This window comes from Maniola hyperantus, chromosome 25 (genome assembly GCF_902806685.2).
Source record: "Maniola hyperantus chromosome 25, iAphHyp1.2, whole genome shotgun sequence".
In the NCBI taxonomy this organism is placed as follows: domain Eukaryota; kingdom Metazoa; phylum Arthropoda; class Insecta; order Lepidoptera; family Nymphalidae; genus Maniola; species Maniola hyperantus.
Window position 1 is genome coordinate 39,098 of NC_048560.1, and position 17,395 is coordinate 56,492.

The 17,395-nt window shown below is 38.5% G+C and overlaps 1 protein-coding gene across 3 annotated transcripts in view; it reads left to right on the forward strand.

The window, feature by feature from the left end:
- The window catches only part of LOC117993835 (pleckstrin homology-like domain family B member 1), a 50,506-nt gene extending 33,539 nt beyond the window's left edge, over window positions 1–16,967 (forward strand). For 2 of the 3 annotated variants that reach the window (XM_069507303.1, XM_069507304.1), the window contains 6 exons: window positions 1,190–1,220; window positions 12,187–12,268; window positions 12,659–12,784; window positions 13,290–13,389; window positions 14,397–14,484; window positions 14,844–16,967. In XM_069507303.1, the coding sequence (XP_069363404.1) occupies window positions 1,190–1,220; window positions 12,187–12,268; window positions 12,659–12,784; window positions 13,290–13,389; window positions 14,397–14,484; window positions 14,844–15,026 (610 nt within the window). In that variant the 3' untranslated portion in view covers window positions 15,027–16,967. Of the gene's footprint in view, window positions 1–1,189; window positions 1,221–4,066; window positions 4,073–12,186; window positions 12,269–12,658; window positions 12,785–13,289; window positions 13,390–14,396; window positions 14,485–14,843 lie in introns of all 3 variants that reach the window. The other variant, XM_069507306.1, reaches the window with a different exon arrangement.
- Window positions 16,968–17,395: the final 428 nt, after the last annotated feature.

Consider the following 17,395-nt stretch of genomic DNA (forward strand, 5'->3'; position numbering starts at 1 on the left):
TACTTGTTAACTTTGTGAATTATGTAAACGAGTTGCTACCCGCTTGAACTCTGATACTATTTCATCATCATCATCATCATCGACCCGTCGCCGGCTCACTACGGAGCACGGATCTCCTCTCGGAATGAAAGGGGGTTTGCCACAGTACTCACGAATGAATTTAAAAGCTAAAAATATTGATTTAGATTTTAGATAAGTACATAGATTAAACATAAATAAGAGAGGAATATCATCGAAATTAATCATAATTGTCTGAGTAATACAAAACATACAAAAAAATTGAGAACCTCCTTCTTTATCGAAGTCAGTTAAAAATGGTTTTAAAGGTTGACTGCCACGTGTATGTCATAAAGTCATAACCAATTGTATCAGCTCGTCACATCGGCTATAGACAGAGTCAGCCGAGCTGTAACACTGAAGGATGGAGAAAAGTAAACGGAATCTATTATGCTGGTGAGTATCGCTTTACAGTATCCGGCAGGAAATATTGCACTTCGAACTTTAGAAAGAGATAACAGTTTGGCAGGGCGCTGTCTTCCTCGTTGAGACCGACGAATCGCCACAGGGGTATGAGTGGTAGAGATGATGCTCTACGAAACCGAAATCTCTTTCTAAAGGTCGATATTTACTGTTCGACGTTTTGTCGATCTCATCGACAGACAACGCTCTACGAAACCGCTATCTCTTTCTTAAGGCCGATGTACAATATTTCCTAAGTAAGGTCCTACTCCTAGAAGATTCCGATACAAGTTAGCCCTTGACTGCGATCTCACCTGGTAGTAAGTGATGATGCAGTCTTAAGATAGAAGCGGGTTAACGTGAAAAGGTTATGGTAGTCTCATTAAACCCTTGGATCGGTTTCTCTTGTTGCTAATATGAATCCGCATCCGCAAAAGCTTCGCATGAATTGATGCGGATGTTCCGCATTTGCGGATGTGGATGCGAATATCCGTATCACCCCTGATACAGAGGCAGAAGAATCTACTTTTTAAAAAAATGGCGAGAAAACGAGCAAGGCGGGTCACCTGATGTTAAGTGATTACCGCCGCCCATGAACATTTGCAGCACCAGAGGAACCGCCGATGCGTTGCCGGCCTTTCAGGAATTTGTTGTTCCGCCCCTTGAATAACCCCATGTTGTAATTGTTGTCATATACCTAATAGATTGTATGTCTGTGTTGTTGTTACAGTTCGGGGTTCATGTCGTCGTCCATAGAAGAGGTGAGTCATTATTCCGATCATGTTATTGTATACTAGTGACCCGCCCTGGCTTCGCACGAGTAGCTTAATACAATTTTCGCAGAGATCTTTAATTAAAAAAATATTCAGAATATTATGGCACTCAGGAATACTGTAGCTTTCTACTGGTGAAAGAACTTTCAAAATCGGTTCAGTAGTTCTAGAGATTAGCCCCTACAAACAAACTTACAAACTTTACCTCTTTATAATACAGATCTAAACTAGCCTTTCCGCGATTCCGTCCGCGTCAATTTAAGTTTTTTTTTAAATCCAGTGGGAAGTCCTTGTAGCCTCTGTCCTTCTCCGGGATATAAGCTAAGTCTGTACCAAATTTCATTAAAATCGGTTAAATTGTTGGGCCGTGACAAGCTAGCGGACAGACAGACACACTTTCGCATTTATAATATTAGTATGGATGGATGTTTAATGCTACTTATCACTAATTTTTAGTTTGTTTATACGTAGGTACTGTACAACATGAAGAAAGTAGTTTCTTTGTTTCGCAATGTATAATTCAGTGAACTGGTAGATTGTTCATCATCAACAACCGATAGACGTCCAGTCGTCCACTGCTGGACATTATGTCTCTTGTAGGGACTTTCACGCCCCACGGTCTCGCGCCGCCGCCATCCAGCGGCTCCCTGCGACTCGTCTGATGTCGTTCGTCCACCTAGTGGGGGGTCTTCCAACACTGCGTCTTGCGAGGTCGCCATTCCAGCACCTTGGGACCCCAACGTGTATCGGTTGTACGAACTATGTGTCCTGCCCATTGCCACTTCAGCTTCGCAACCCGTTGAGCTATGTCGGTTACTCTAGTTCTCCTACGGATCTCCTCATGTCCTCATTGATGACGTAGAGAAACTCCGCACACAGCGCTCTCCATCGCCCGCTGAGTGACTCTGAGCCTCCTTATGAGGCCCATAGTTAGCGACCATGTCTCGGATCCGGATATGACGTCATCACTGGCAACACGCACTGTACATTTCGTACACAACTATTTATAAAAGGTTATTCTTATGATTATATTAAAGAAACAACAGCGCCTCTTGGCTATAAAAAAATAATCAAAAGTTACTTTCAAAGACACTAAAAACTTTTTCCCTACAAAATGATATACATTTAAAACGCCATGGGCCACGGGCGTCAAATTATTTTCGGTACAATATTTTATTTTGGTCCGTTCCACGCTAGGGTGACCATTCTTTGAAGTAACTGAAGAAAACCCACTCAATCTAAAAAATATACAACTACAGTACTTCATTTTTAGGGTTCCGCACCCGAAGGATGCCAACGGGACCCTATTACTAAGCCTCTGTTGTCCGTCCATCCGTCTGTCAGAGGTCTGTATCTCGTGAACCGTAATAGGTAGAGAGTTGAAATTTCCACTTAATGTTTAATTTTATTGCCGCTATAATCCATACTAATATAACAAATGCGAAAGTGTGTCTGTCTGTCTGCCTGCTAGCTTTTCATGGCTCAACCGTTCAACCGATTTTGACGAAATTTGGTACAGAGACAGTTTGTATCCCGGGGACGGACATAGGCTACTTTTTATCCCGAAAAATTAAAGAGTTCCCACAGGTTTTTAAAAAACCTAAGTCCACGCGGACGAAGTCGCGGGCATCATCTAGTAACAAATAATAAAAATTTCAAAATGACCATTGTGAAAATTAAAAAAATAAGTTATTTCTAGTACGATTTTTAAACCAATTGTATGTTCTGAGAGGAGACCTCATAGCGACAGTTTGCACACCCTGGACTCTGGACCTCTCGCTCGAATTCGTTAGTTGAAGTGAGATAGCGATAAGTGGGTATTTGTAGCGCTCGATCCGCTTTTGTAAACCCTTCTTATTCTGAGACCTGTGCTCAGTAGTGGGCCGGTGATAGGATATGTCCGAGGAAACTCCAACGAGTGGTGCCCCTACCCACGTGTTCTTGTAAAGGAAGTACATAGCGGCATCCGCTCGCGACCACTACATACATATATAGGAAATCATTTGTCTTGTCTGTACAAAGGGAAATCTGTTTTTATAGTCTATTTTATTTTGATGGTTTTGGAACTTTTAGACAAATTGATCGTTTCGTTATTAGTGATTTTTATTAACTGTGGCTTTCCGGTAACGGATGCATCCCGTCTTATTAATTCACTCAAAATAGTATCATTTAAATTATGATGGTCCGTGAAAAGGTAACAGACGTATAGACAGACCTACTTTCGCGTTTATGTTATTAGTATGAGTTTAGATCATATTTCACATCACGGTAGATATAGCTAAATGAATTCAAACCAACCTGCCTCTTCAGAACACACAAATGCACTAGATTTTTCATATAAAAATATTTAGATTATGATTTATGATTTATTTATTCATTTGCTTTCATGGTTACATGAAGCCCCGTTAGGGCATTGCAAAGTTAGGTATATTAACAATACATACATGCTAAATATATAATTATTTTACAATTACATGCAAACTACGTGTTACATTATTTTATAATAGATTTTATCATGTAATTATATAGGGCATTCATTTTGAATCGAAATTATTTTTATTTATTGATCGCACTAATTAATTAAGTTTGTTATAATGTTTATTACCTAACTAATACTTTATTTCAATATTTTTTATATACTTTGTATAGAAGTAATTTAGTAGATATAGATAGAATAGAATACAAGCTTTCACAAGTACTTTTGAATCGTCAAGTGAATCTATCACTGGTTCGGAATGCCTTTCCTACCGAGAAGAACCAGCAAGAAACTCGGCGGTTGCTCTTTTCAAAGATTTGATATGTACCTTCTGATTCCCTCGCATTGCTAGAACGAGCTGCAGGTCAAATCCACGCTCTTTTATCATCTACATCATTTTCAATTGTGTAATATGATTTTTTCAGGAGCATACTTTTAATAGATTTTTTAAACTTGTGTAAAGGCTATATCTAATTCTAAGTTCATGACCCAAAAGCTCTAAGGTCATGGCAGAGGGAACGCAATAGCTATGGGCAATGGGCATGGCAAATATCATACAAGTAGGTACAATTCCTGTTAGGCAAAACATAGTTATCAGTGTATCAGTGATGTGATAACTCGCCTATCTTGTATGTTTGTGTTGTACTTTGTGGACACCGGGTTTATCTGTTCCTAGTACTGATTTCATTTCACTACAAAACTATGTCCAAAGACTAACTCCGGATCCACAGTCACGATAGGAGCTTCTTTAGGGGACCATTTAGAGGGCAGGTGTCATAATTATACAACCTTAATGCATTGTGTAAAGGTTGAATGTGTCATACATGTCGCCTGAATAGTCCTCCAAAGAAGCCCCTACTTTGACTATGAATTAACAGGGTTAGTCTTCAAGTACTGATATATTTAGGCGAGAAGACATCTCGAAGGCAGCATTCGGAAAGCTTCGAGATGTGTTTCCTCAGTGCCTGAAGACCAAAGTGCTTGATGCCCCGTGATGACATATGGAGCCGAGACATGGTCGCTAACTATGGGCGTCATAAGACAGCTCAGTCACTCACTATATACCCATGCAAAAAATCACGTCTATCCGTAGCTCCGTTGTGACGTGATTGAAGGACAAACCAATAAACCAACAAAGACAAACCAATAAACAAACACCCTTTCGCATTTATAATATGGGTAGTGATTAAATACATACCTACTATATTGGTCAAAACGTGTAAAGTGGTTGTCAATCGGCGCTCAACGGACGGACGGACGGACGGACGGACGTGCCAAACAAAATTAATCGAAGACTATTTAAATTTCAGCGCCAACTGTTAAGAAAATATAAGTAGAATCAGGTGTTTTAGGGTTCTTTACACTTTATATATACTAGCTAAAACCCTCGACTTCGTCCGCGTGGATTCAAGTGTTAAAAAGCCCGCGAGACTTTTGGATTTTCCGAAATAATGCCCATGTTCGTCTCCGGAATGCATGCTATCTCTGTACCAAATTTCATCAAAATCGGTTGAGAGGATGGGCCCCATATGCCGCGTCCGTGCACGGACGTCACACAGTGAAGCATAAACGGCTTCATATCAAATGTTCGTGATGTTTTGAATCCGCGCCTCGTACGCACCTCGTACGCGCCTCGTACGCGCCTCGTACGCGCCTCGTACGTGGCACGGCCCGCGCCCGCCACGAGCTGGCATAAATCATCGCTAAGGAGACGGACATTCATACTGGCTGGCAATAAAATGGAGTCGAAATGGGACTCTGAAGAATACTCTCCTTCCGAGATTCGATACGATTTTACTACTTTCGATGTTTACATGTGAATTGAATATAATTACTATGTTGCGATAGCAATCGCGCTCTAATTAAATACTACATTTTGGCGTTTAGATTAGATCTCTCCATAAACCTCTACGACCACGTCTCTGTCCCCGCAAACTTCAATCTGAGAGGACATTTCAACTATTCGTTTAAAATACTTTCTACCTGCTTTCTCTGAGTGATGCTTACAATATGCATTACATATTTTAATCTAGAGTTTGCCGGCAGTGTTGACTTTGCACATCTTACAGACTTCCCGTAGCGATAACTATGACATAGTAGCATCGCAATATGAGTTAGTCAGATTTTGGCGCATCTGCGGAACCCTAACGACCGCGTACGAACGTCAACTACGCACGTTAGCTAATAACACTCGCAATTCCGAGCGGGTTCCGCCCACGGTTTCACTAAACTAAAATAAACTCCTTTTTTCATTCATCATCGCAACTCCCCTTTCGACTAAGCAACGTACTCCTTTGCCTATGTACTAGACCATTTGGTCCATCAAATATACAAAGATGTTACCGAAATGTACGAAATTTTTCTGAGAAATTTTCTTCTGATTTTCTCCTTTCAAAATAGAGAACCTTTCCGTGAAACGCAATAACTTTGATTGTTGTGTTGCTAATTTTTACTAGAAAAAAAGTGTTAATGTACTTAACAATTTTCAAACATTGTGAGCTTTTGCTTCACAGATTAAATAGCAAGGGTTACAAATAAAAAGCTATTCACGTGATTTTTTATATGCTACCTGTGAAATGGTCTATCTGTCTTCCTCGCTACGCTAACCTTAAAATCCTTCACTTGCTCGGAACACTCGCGCCAAATAACAACTTTGCAGCCTTGCACAAATAAAGGCAGAAACAAACTATGGGGCGCGTCCGTAAGCTGCGACTGATTGGTGTGCCCAGTCGTTTGGGACGCTACTTGCGAGATATCTCTCGGACGTCTGAGCGCTCAAGGTTACGTCTGCGACTTACGTCCGATAGTCTGCACAAGAGCGATCACGCACTCATCCGATCCGAATCCGTGGAAATACGGATACAAAAAATCATGTCATACCATAGAAAGAGTTCTATGTTCTATGACAACTTTGGAACGTATTTTCACGGACTCGGATCAGTGCGTAACCGCCGTAAGGCGCGACAGTCAGCCGCGTCCGATAATTAGTTTTATGCTTAACTGTTGCACCGGACGTCCGCCATCATGATCTCTTCTAAACGTGGAACTCGAAGCGGAAAACTAAAATAAACCCCTTTTTAAATTAGTATTATTTAGTCGTCAAACTGCCTCTCGGCCGCACGCGTGCAGGCGGTGTCCCTTTGCCACTTGCCACTTGCCAGTGTCAAGGCGATAGGAAATTAAAAAGTTATTTCGGCCGTGTCCGTGTCGCAAGATATTAAAAAAGTTATTGTATAATTTATGTGACTCTCGGTCGGCGGGAATTTTATGTTGTTTTCACTCGTGAAGTTGTGGTTTGATAAAAACTTTTATTTATTATGAGGACTTTAGAGTAATAAGTGAAGTACTTATGAAATAAAAATACATTTATAAATTAGTAAAAGCTCTAAATAAATCCCTTAGCCTAATCGATATTAATTGCGAGTAAGTCAACTAAAAAATATTTTAAAGTTGTTCGACCATGTATTAAGTAAAAACCAAGTTGAAATAATTTTAGGAAATGATAAGTTACCTAACTACTTACATAATTTTTTTTTTTCACAAACAGTATACAAGTAACAGTATACATATTATAAGTCATTGTACAAGGGTCGTTTATTACAACTTTCCTCGGGATCTCTATTTTTTTGACAATAAAATATAGCCTATGTAACTCAGGAATGGTGTAGCTTCCTACTGGTGCAAGAATTTTCAAAATCAGTTCAGTAGTTCTAGAGATTACCCCTTACATACAAACTTACAAACTTTACCTCTTCATAATATTAGTATAGAAGATAAACAATAAACATCCTGCATGTATCATTATTCATTAGTTACGTATAAATAAACCCATGTAATTCAGCTAACTATAGGTAGGTTTATCACGAATAGTTACATTCCGACACGCCTGCTGTATTGTAAACAAACACTCATGTTATTACCTGATGACGCCATTATGAAATCCGACTGTGACGTCACATGGATTGATGTTGTAACTTGTAATGTATTTCACTAACAAAATGTCATTGTTTAACAATCCATGTGACGTCATGACAGTTCATGAACCTTAAAAGATGGCGGGTAGCGTTTTCGCGGCGAAATTTGAAATGCAAACTTGAAATGCATTTTTATTGCACTTTATCGATCGAATTACATTTTTGTAAATTTTTTGGTAGTTTTTTATTATTTTAGGATCAAATTAAGACACTTTTCAAAAAAGGGTAAAATGCCCTTTTGTCAAGAAGACCACACAATTAGTGACAAACGTTGCTAGCAAAATAACCTATCGACAAATAACATAAATTGGAGGATTGATTTTATTGATTTGGTCCGTAAACAGCCAACTGCCGGTTACGTCACAAACTAGCAACTGTGCGTCACCATTGTTCCCCCCCTCGGGACTAGTCACTAGGAATATGAAGCACGCTCAATGACTGTGGGAGCCATCTCGTCCCACATCAAAAGATAAACTACCTAATTTATATTGTTTGCATTTTTGTGCCGAAACGATGCTTGTTCTGTGCCAACAATTACCAAAAAATACCTCCTCAAATAATGAATGGTAAACAGTTTAACATAATTATCTTATACCGAAATATATTATTATCCGTATCAGTAGTCAGCACTAATAAGCACAGCTTAATAAGAATCAGAAGAAAATCCATAGGAACCAGAATTACAGTCATATCCATCCAAGTCGAAGTTGCAATGGGCAAGGCATATATGTAGTCCCAAAAAACCGGCCAAGTGCGAGTCAGACTCGCGCTCCGAGGGTCCGTACTACAGTCGTATTTTTTCGACATTTTGCACGATAAATAAAAAACTATTATGCATAAAAATAAATAAAAATCTGTTTTAGTATGTACAGGCCCTTTCATATGTTACTTTGAAAATTGAAAATACTAATTATTATTTGCTCCACATTTTAATGTTTTCTGTGATGTAAACACAAATTCAGGGTTTTCGGATTAATTTCTTTACTTGTGCTATAAAACCTAGCTACCTGCCATCATGATTCTAGGTCAACGGGAAGTACCCTATAGGTTTTCTTGATAGACACGACGGACAGACAGACAGACAACAACGTGATCCTACGGGTCCGTGATACGGGTTCCTTTTTCCTTTTGAGGTACGGAACCCTAAAAACGAAATTTTCAAAATCTGCCAAAAATTGTGATAGGTAAAATACAGTGCAAAATATGAATATGATTATCTTTTAATATCTACTTACGAATTTATGACACTGAATAATATCTCTATTACACCAAAATACACTTGAACGGCGCGTGGGCAGGATTTAATGTATAGTACGCGACAGGTCGACATGGCAATCGGAGTGGAGATGTCCCGCACACCCGCACAGCTCCCGCGCTAATCTGGTGCGGGCGAGCGCAGGTGATGTGCGCGTGTGCGGGCCCCCCCCCATACCCCGATTGCCATCTCGACCTGTCGCGTGCTACATGTATAAACTTGTAGTAGGTAACATTTTCCCGCCAAACAGTCGATTCCAAAATGATCTGGAGTTACGAGCCAAATGAGTAATCAGGACATTGTGAATAATGCCTGGAAAATACTAATAAGGCCAAGTTAAATTGGGCTAATCTATACTAATATTAGTTTTAATAAAAATCTGTCAAGTGCGAATCGAACTCGCACACAAAAGTGTTCCGTACCATCGTATAAGCCATTTTGATTTTTGGGGTTCCGTACCTCAAAAGGAAAAAAGAACCCTTATAGGATCACTTCGTTATTTGTCTGTCTGTCTGTCTGCCGTGTCTGTCAAGAAACCTATAGGGAACTAGAACCATGGGCAGGTAGGTAGGTCTTACAGCACAGGTAAGGGTAAAAATCCGAAAACCGTGAATTTGTGGAAAAAACCCCAAAAAAAATTAAAATGTGTGCATGAACAAACTTATACGTATACATCTTACTTTGAAAGTAGATAATTAATATTTTCAACTTTCAAAATAAGATTTTAACAAGTGGAAAGTATAAAAGGACTTTACCTGTACATTCTAAAACATATTTTTATGCATAATAATTTTTAATTATCATGATGATGACAGCTAAAGACTTGGAGAGTGACATAGACTACTGGTTTATCCTGGAAAATCAGTTCCCACGAGATTTTTAAACCGAAATCCACGCGGCCGAAGTAGCGGGCATCATATACCTAATCTGTTTTATTATTTAATCTGGATGAGTTGTGAAATAAATCTAAACTATAATAGAGAGGAAATGAGCAAAACAGATGTTTCATGTTATTATTCCAAAACAATTAATCAGATGAATGTAATTAAGCGATGAAAACGTTAATAGTTTCGTACGTAGGTGTATTCCTGTCGATGTATGAATGTTAATAACATGAAACAGCTGTCGCCCATTTCCTCTCATGATAGTGTTCTATTTTGATTTATTTCACTACTCATTTACCTCAAAGTGGTTTGAGATAAATAATAAAACAGTTTAGGTGATGCCCGCGACTTCATCCGCGTGGATAGATTTAAAAATCCCGTGGGAACTCTTTGATTTTTCGTAATAAAGTCCGGAAGTAGTTTCTATCATTATTATATACAACATGGGGTTATTAAGAGCCTCGATAGCTCAACGGTTAAAGAAGCGAACTGAAAACCGAAAGGTCGCCGGTTCAAATCCCACCCGTTGCACTATTGTCGTACCTACTCCTAGCACAAGCTTTACTCTTAATTGGAGGGGAAAGGGGAATATTAGTCAGCAATTAACTGAGTCCAGGTGTTTAACTAATTATATCCGTGCCATGCGCAATCCGTTGTGGCGTTATTGATGAAAAAACAACGACCCAATAAACCAACAAACAAACAAACTTTCGCATTTGTAATGTGGTACCTACTCTTTTTGATTGAAAAAGATAGATCTAAAAAGTGCCTATGAAGTAGATTTTTTTTGCAAATGCAAAATGTTACCTAAACTATTACAAAATATGCTTTTGAATCTAAATCAAAAACAATGTACTATACAAAACATATACTATAATAGCTAGTGTACCACTAAAGCATATAACTGCGCCATCACTAAAATAGAATAGAGCGATAAAGTTCAGTTTTCAGTGTAATATTCAGAACGTTTAGTTTAAACCCGTATAATTGAGTGTTGATACGCTAATCGCTAATCGCTAATCGCCGTTGTTTATCACCTACGAGTATGTTTTTACGCTTCGCAATATTCCGAATATCTAATATTAGAATACATATTCTGAACACGATATTCGCTTGTTCAATGAATCTTTCGATGGCTCTTTGATTATGATTAAGTAATATTTTCTTTTAAACGGTTTTGAATTTGATGTACTGGTTTTTAGTGTTTTAAACGGAAGCCATTGTACGATTGTTTTTAAATGCACAAATTTTTGATAGTATTTAATACTAAATAGCGCCCGTGAATTCGTCCTCCTGGATTTAGGTTTTTTTTAAATCCCGTTTTTTAAAACTCTGCTTTTACGAGAAAAATAAGTAGTAGCATTATGATCTATGTCCTTTCTCAGGATTTTTGTAAACCTACGAACGGCTGTATAGATAATTTTATGTAGATACAGATACCGTTTAGGCTAAACTCAAAACGTAACAAATAGTGCATTGTAAAGGTGTTGATAGTTACAAAACAATACAAATCTCAATAAATGCTAGCAACATTATGTCCATGTGGCTCACACTGATCAAGAGTTCGCGCCCGGGGCTGCCCTGCTCTCCTAAACCGATACTTGTAAGTATGAGGCACGTGAAAGGTTCTGCCAACTCAGTGTCTAACACTGGATTGGCAGAGCCCATTTGACATTTAGTTTAATCCATTGAAGGTTTTCTACGAAAACATATTTTAATATTACTCGGTGAAGCGGCAATGTAGAACCAACCAGTGTCAAATGAGTTTGCTGGCTACCTTTAAGTGTTAACACTGAGTTAGCGTATCACCCCGCTGTTCTATAATGTCATATCTCTAGTTAGAATGTCGCTATGGATTGGAGACATGGCAACTGCCACTTGCCTTATAAGAAATCTCAGAGTCACTCAGCGACGATAGAGAGAGCTATGTGCGGAGTTTCTCTACGTGATCAATTAGAAATGAGAAATGAGGAGATCCGTAGGAGTACCGACACAGTTCAGCGGGTTCTGAAGCTAAGTAGCAATGAGCAGGGCACCGAGTCGTTAGGCATCTTTATAGTCACGATGTTTGCTAGTTTTAAATTAAATTAAGTTTATCTATCCTTTTCTTATTACACTGACAAGAAAAACATAATCTGTGGCCCTACCGCGGTTGTTTGACAGCTACAATGTAACGATCGCAATCATCTCTGATTGGTTAATGCTCGCTCACTATTGGCCACAATGCATTGTTGCAACAAGAATCGCACAAATTCAGCCAATCAGAACAATTGAGATTGTAATAATGATTGATGCAGGTTTTAGACAATCGCCCTACAGGTTGCGATCAGAATGAGTACCAATGTCCCCTTGCCCTGTGCCGCAGGTCCGCACCTCGCGCACGGACTCGGCGGAGGACGACAGCCGCCCGCTCAGCCGCGCCTCCGACTTCAGCAGGGACAATGTCTGTTAGTATCTATTTCTTTTGTTTTGTTCTCCATTTTAACACTTAAGCATAACATAGAACTCACACGCCATTTTAACTTTGTGTCAAGTGTCATGTCAAAAGTACGATTTTAGTTCTTATTTAAATGCAATGCAAATTTTAATTTTAAGTTTTAAAGGTACACCGTACTTTTGCCTTGACAGTTGACATAGAGTTAAAATAGCGAGTGAGTTCTAATTGTGTACGTGTTATACGTAGATTGTTATTCGCGTGGCTATGGTTGAACCCGGGCGCTACATGAGTTAGAGCAGAGCTGATCGTGATTGGACCAATGTGATACTTACCACAACTTTTGTGTTAAAAAGGCTGGTTTGTGTCGTTAGGTCACTCCAATATTTCCATGATATTCCAGTGTGTGTGGGGAGCGCGCCTCGCCGCAGCCGGCGCGGGCTCGCCAGCGAGTGGCAGCGGCCCCTCACGCGCTACTTGCCCGTCGACCGCGACGACTTCGACTTGCGGAGACACGTCGAGTCCGCCGGTAAGTTGTACCATTTAACCCCCCCTCCCTCCTCTCGGTAAGTTGTACCATTTAACCCCCCCTCCCTCCTCTCGGTAAGTTGTACCATTTAACCCCCCCTCCCTCCTCTCGGTAAGTTGTACCATTTAACCCCCCCTCCCTCCTCTCGGTAAGTTGTACCATTTAACCCCCCCTCCCTCCTCTCGGTAAGTTGTACCATTTAACCCCCCCTCCCTCCTCTCGGTAAGTTGTACCATTTAACCCCGTCCCCCCTCTCGGTAAGTAAGTTGTACCATTTGCTCCCCCGGTAACTTGTACCAGTTGCCCCCCGGTAAGTTGTACCAGTTGTAAGTAATGGTACAAGTTACAACGTTAAAACCCCCCATTTCGTATGAAAGCTGCCCTGAATAATAAAGCTTTTTATGCAATATTCGGCTGTAATTCAGAAGTTATAAGGACAAGTGCAATTTCGCTCAAGTAGTCAGAGAGCTCGCTTCGCTCGGTCACTTAGTTGTTGTGTGTGCAGGTCACCAAGTGGAGCTGTGCCCCTACGTGACAGTGAACTCCGCGTCGTGTCGCGGCTACCTACATAAGCTGGGCGCCAAGTTTCACACGTGGTCCAAAAGGTACCTAAAAACAATTGTATGCAAAGGCGGCCTTATTGCTCAGAGCAATTTCCACCAGGCAAGCTTTGGTGAAAGGAGAAACTAGGTAGCTAGGCTTTCGGATAGTACCTACTTACACGCAATACACAGAATCTTATATATTAGTATATATATATATTAATATATATACTATACATAGTAATATAGTTACCTACATATTATAGTAGGCATACTGCATACATAACAAAATAATAAAAACTAATAAAGTAACTAAACTATTATGGCATAGTTAAATATAATTCTTTAAGGCGATTTTTATATATGGACAAGCATTTCGAATTAGGAAGATTTTTGGATCAAAATGGCGATCGGGGAGGGAACGTCCCGCAGACTCGCCCATACCCCGATTGCCATCTCGAGCTGTCGCGGACTTTACAACTAGTTGACAAAACCTCGAGGTGAAGCCTGCACTCGGCACTGGCAGTGGCAGGCGTCAAATGTAGGCTATGAGCAGTGGCGTGCAGCTCATAGAAGCATAAACACACTGCTTACCCTCATTGTAATAAATCAATGCTTATTTTTCATTATAACCTGCCGTAAAATAAGTTCATACATAAATGCATACCGTGGCTTGAACTCCTGTGCACGCCACTGGCTATGAGACGACTAGGTGTGTGAAAAGCGTCGTGTCAAAAGTGAGCCTCGATAGCTCCGAGGAACCCCACCCGGTGCACTATTGTAGCACCTACTGCTAGCACAAGCTTGACGCTTAGTTGGAGGGGAAAGGGCATTAGTCAGCATAAAATTGGCTTATATTCTTTTTTTTAAATAGTACCTACTTTTGATATGACAATAATTGACACATAAATTTAAAATAACGCGGGTGAAGTCATTTTATACGCATAATACCTATCTCCTTTACAGACTTTGCAACCATCCAACCGATGTGCCCCAAACCGGTTTCATTAGAAAGACAACAATGCGAGGATAGGATGGTATCCGCTAGTACAAAATGTAAATTGTTTCAGGTGGTTTGTGTTCGACAGAGAAACCAAAACGTTCGTGTACTACTGGGACAAGAGCGAGAAGAAACCGCGCGGCGGCGCCTACTTCCAGGTGACGTGTCGCCGGCACACTACTGAGCACTCCTCTCCTCTCACAATGAGAAGGGCTTAGGCCACACAAGTGCGGCTTGGTAGCCTTTCGGGTTCCGTAGCTCAAAAGGAACCCTTATAGGATCACTTTGTATCCCGGAAAATAAGTGTTCCCGCGGGATTTTCAAAAAATCTAAATCCACGCGGACGAATTCGCGGGCATCATCTAGTCGAGAACCTATCGCAAAAATCTCAAATTTTTACACTTAGCTGTTTAAATTGATCAATAAATATATCAGTTTTCCTCTTCTATATTATTCGTATTGCAGATATAAAAAAGAAACTAAATTATTCACATAAAAATGATATATTTATGTACAGGTGATAGAAGAAGTGTACCTCGACCACGGCAACACGTCCAAATCTCCCAACCCCCAAACTACTTTCATAGTAAAGACTAGACAAAGGCGCTACTACCTCATGGCGCCGTCCGGGGAAGCCGCCAGGATATGGATCGACGTTATATTCACCGGGGCACAGGGTTACACTGAATATTTGGAATGAATACTATCAATATTCTATTCTAGAAGAAATATTGAGATAAATCATATTGGACTACGAATATAATATAAACGGGTATAACATTTCCGTTATAGCTAATGGTTTTTGAAGGATATTTAGAATGAATATTAATAATATTTAATTCTGGAACAAATATTGATCTAAATTATTATTATATTCGATTATGAATACAAAGTTTACATGCACCCAATATAATCTCTAATGCTTTTTGAAGCATATTTAGAATGAGTATTAATAATGTTCGTCGAGTATGTTTTCGGGGTTTCCCAGGGTACACATGATCTTATAGAATGATAATTTATTATAATCCATTCTGGTTGTAAAAAGTAAGTTACATTTTTGCATATGGATCTTTTTAAATATTAATATTTTACGATTTCATATGAATATTATTGATATTCAATTCTAGCTATAATATTGTATCGGATTATTCGACTATGGTTGTAAACTTGAAGTGATTATGAAACAAATATAAAGAGGTTGATTACATTGTAGTAGCTCCTCTTAACATTTGAATAATTAAAAGACAATATTCTGAAAATAATATTGGTCATAATTATCATATGAAAGTGATATTCCATTCTGAACTGAATATTCTAAATGTGAATATTGCGTAATATTGTGATGTTAACATATTATGTATTCATAATATTTACTATATTGAGTTATAGTAAACGGTTTTGAGAGACTTAAGAAATGAAAATATTATATATATTAACTGCTTGCTAAATGTAGGTACAAAATACGAACGACTTTATTAAATTAATTATTATATTGATGCAACTTTTTGCATTCGATATTGTATTGATGGGTCCGCAAATTAAAGTTAGTATTGATGCTGCTTTCGATAATTTTTGCGGATTTCTGATATGAAATGGTGTTTAAACATATGATATATCTATTATATTAGAAAGTACATTTTGTACCGTATTATTATACCCATGTTTTGCCATGTAGGTACAATGTACATCTTTATATTATTAAGTACATTTAAAAACATTATTCAGTACGAATATTTATGAAAAATCAATTTGTATGCAATGATATTATAACCAATAATATTCCTATTCAAAGTGCTTATTCTTAAAAGTAACCGTACAGTATTTATATGAGAATAAAATATATACCTAGACAATAAAATATAAATTATGTGCCAATTATTAACTTAATATTCCAATATGGCGGCTATTTTTATACATATTTATCGGTTTAGTGTATTGGTGCCTTGTGACTTGTAGAAGACTGATCGATTTCACGCGAACTACCATTATGAAAAAATAATAAAATAAAAATGTGTGTATCGTTCATTTATTAAATTCAATTTGAAATATTTTCGTATTTATAATAATTAATAAAAACAATTATTAATATTATCGCGTTAAATTATGCACGCTTATTAAAATTAGTAATAAAATGTTACCATAATTAAAAAAGTATTGAGGCAACTTTTACATTGTCTGTCAAATCGAATACTTTTTAAAAACCTACATTTTAATATTTTCATTCAAGATTTAGTTAGTTACTTAAAAAATTATGTTGTAAATACCTACGTCCATATACTTGGTCGCATTTTAAGTAGGAATATGTTTTTAGATAGGAAATTCATCTCACTATAGATATTCAATGTTAGTGCCTGTGCCTGAACTTTTAATTTTATCTAACCTCACTGTTATTTTAAATAGTTTATTATTTGGTATTGCATTTACATACTGCATATATTATTGTAACATAATTTTAAGTACAAAATCGTATTTTTTATTACGACACTACCAGTGTATAGAAAACATTTTATTTTTAAGGCTTGCAACACTATTTTAACTTTTTTTATAAGTAACGGCTGATACCAATATTGTAGGTGTAAGGTCACAGTATCTTAACGAATCTAATTAATTAATTGCATCCTTTAATAAAATATTCATTTTATTATGTCGTTTTCTTAATTACCTTCCCACTCTTCCCTAAAATGTTTACACTGTACGCGAGCTGTGTCTGTCAATTACAAAGTACTCTGTGCTGTCAGCTGTGTGGCGTACACAGACCGTTGACTGTAACTTGTCCCCTGACGTTATGTTGGCACCGCTGCAAATCACACAATAATAAACCCTAAGTTGTAAGTAATAGAGCAAACAAAGCAATGGTGCCCACATGACGGCAGGGGTCAGGGTACAAGTTCCAGTGAACGGTCTGTAGGCGCGACCGTAACAGAAGGTCGAAGGAAGATCTCCTCCGGGCGGGTGCCATGCTCGGAGACCCAGCTAGTCCGAGCGTGCAGCGTTGTACCTAGTAGGTATAAACTTCACTAATGAACAAAAACCCACGTGTCTCTCTAATAATGTTTTAATTAAAAAGCA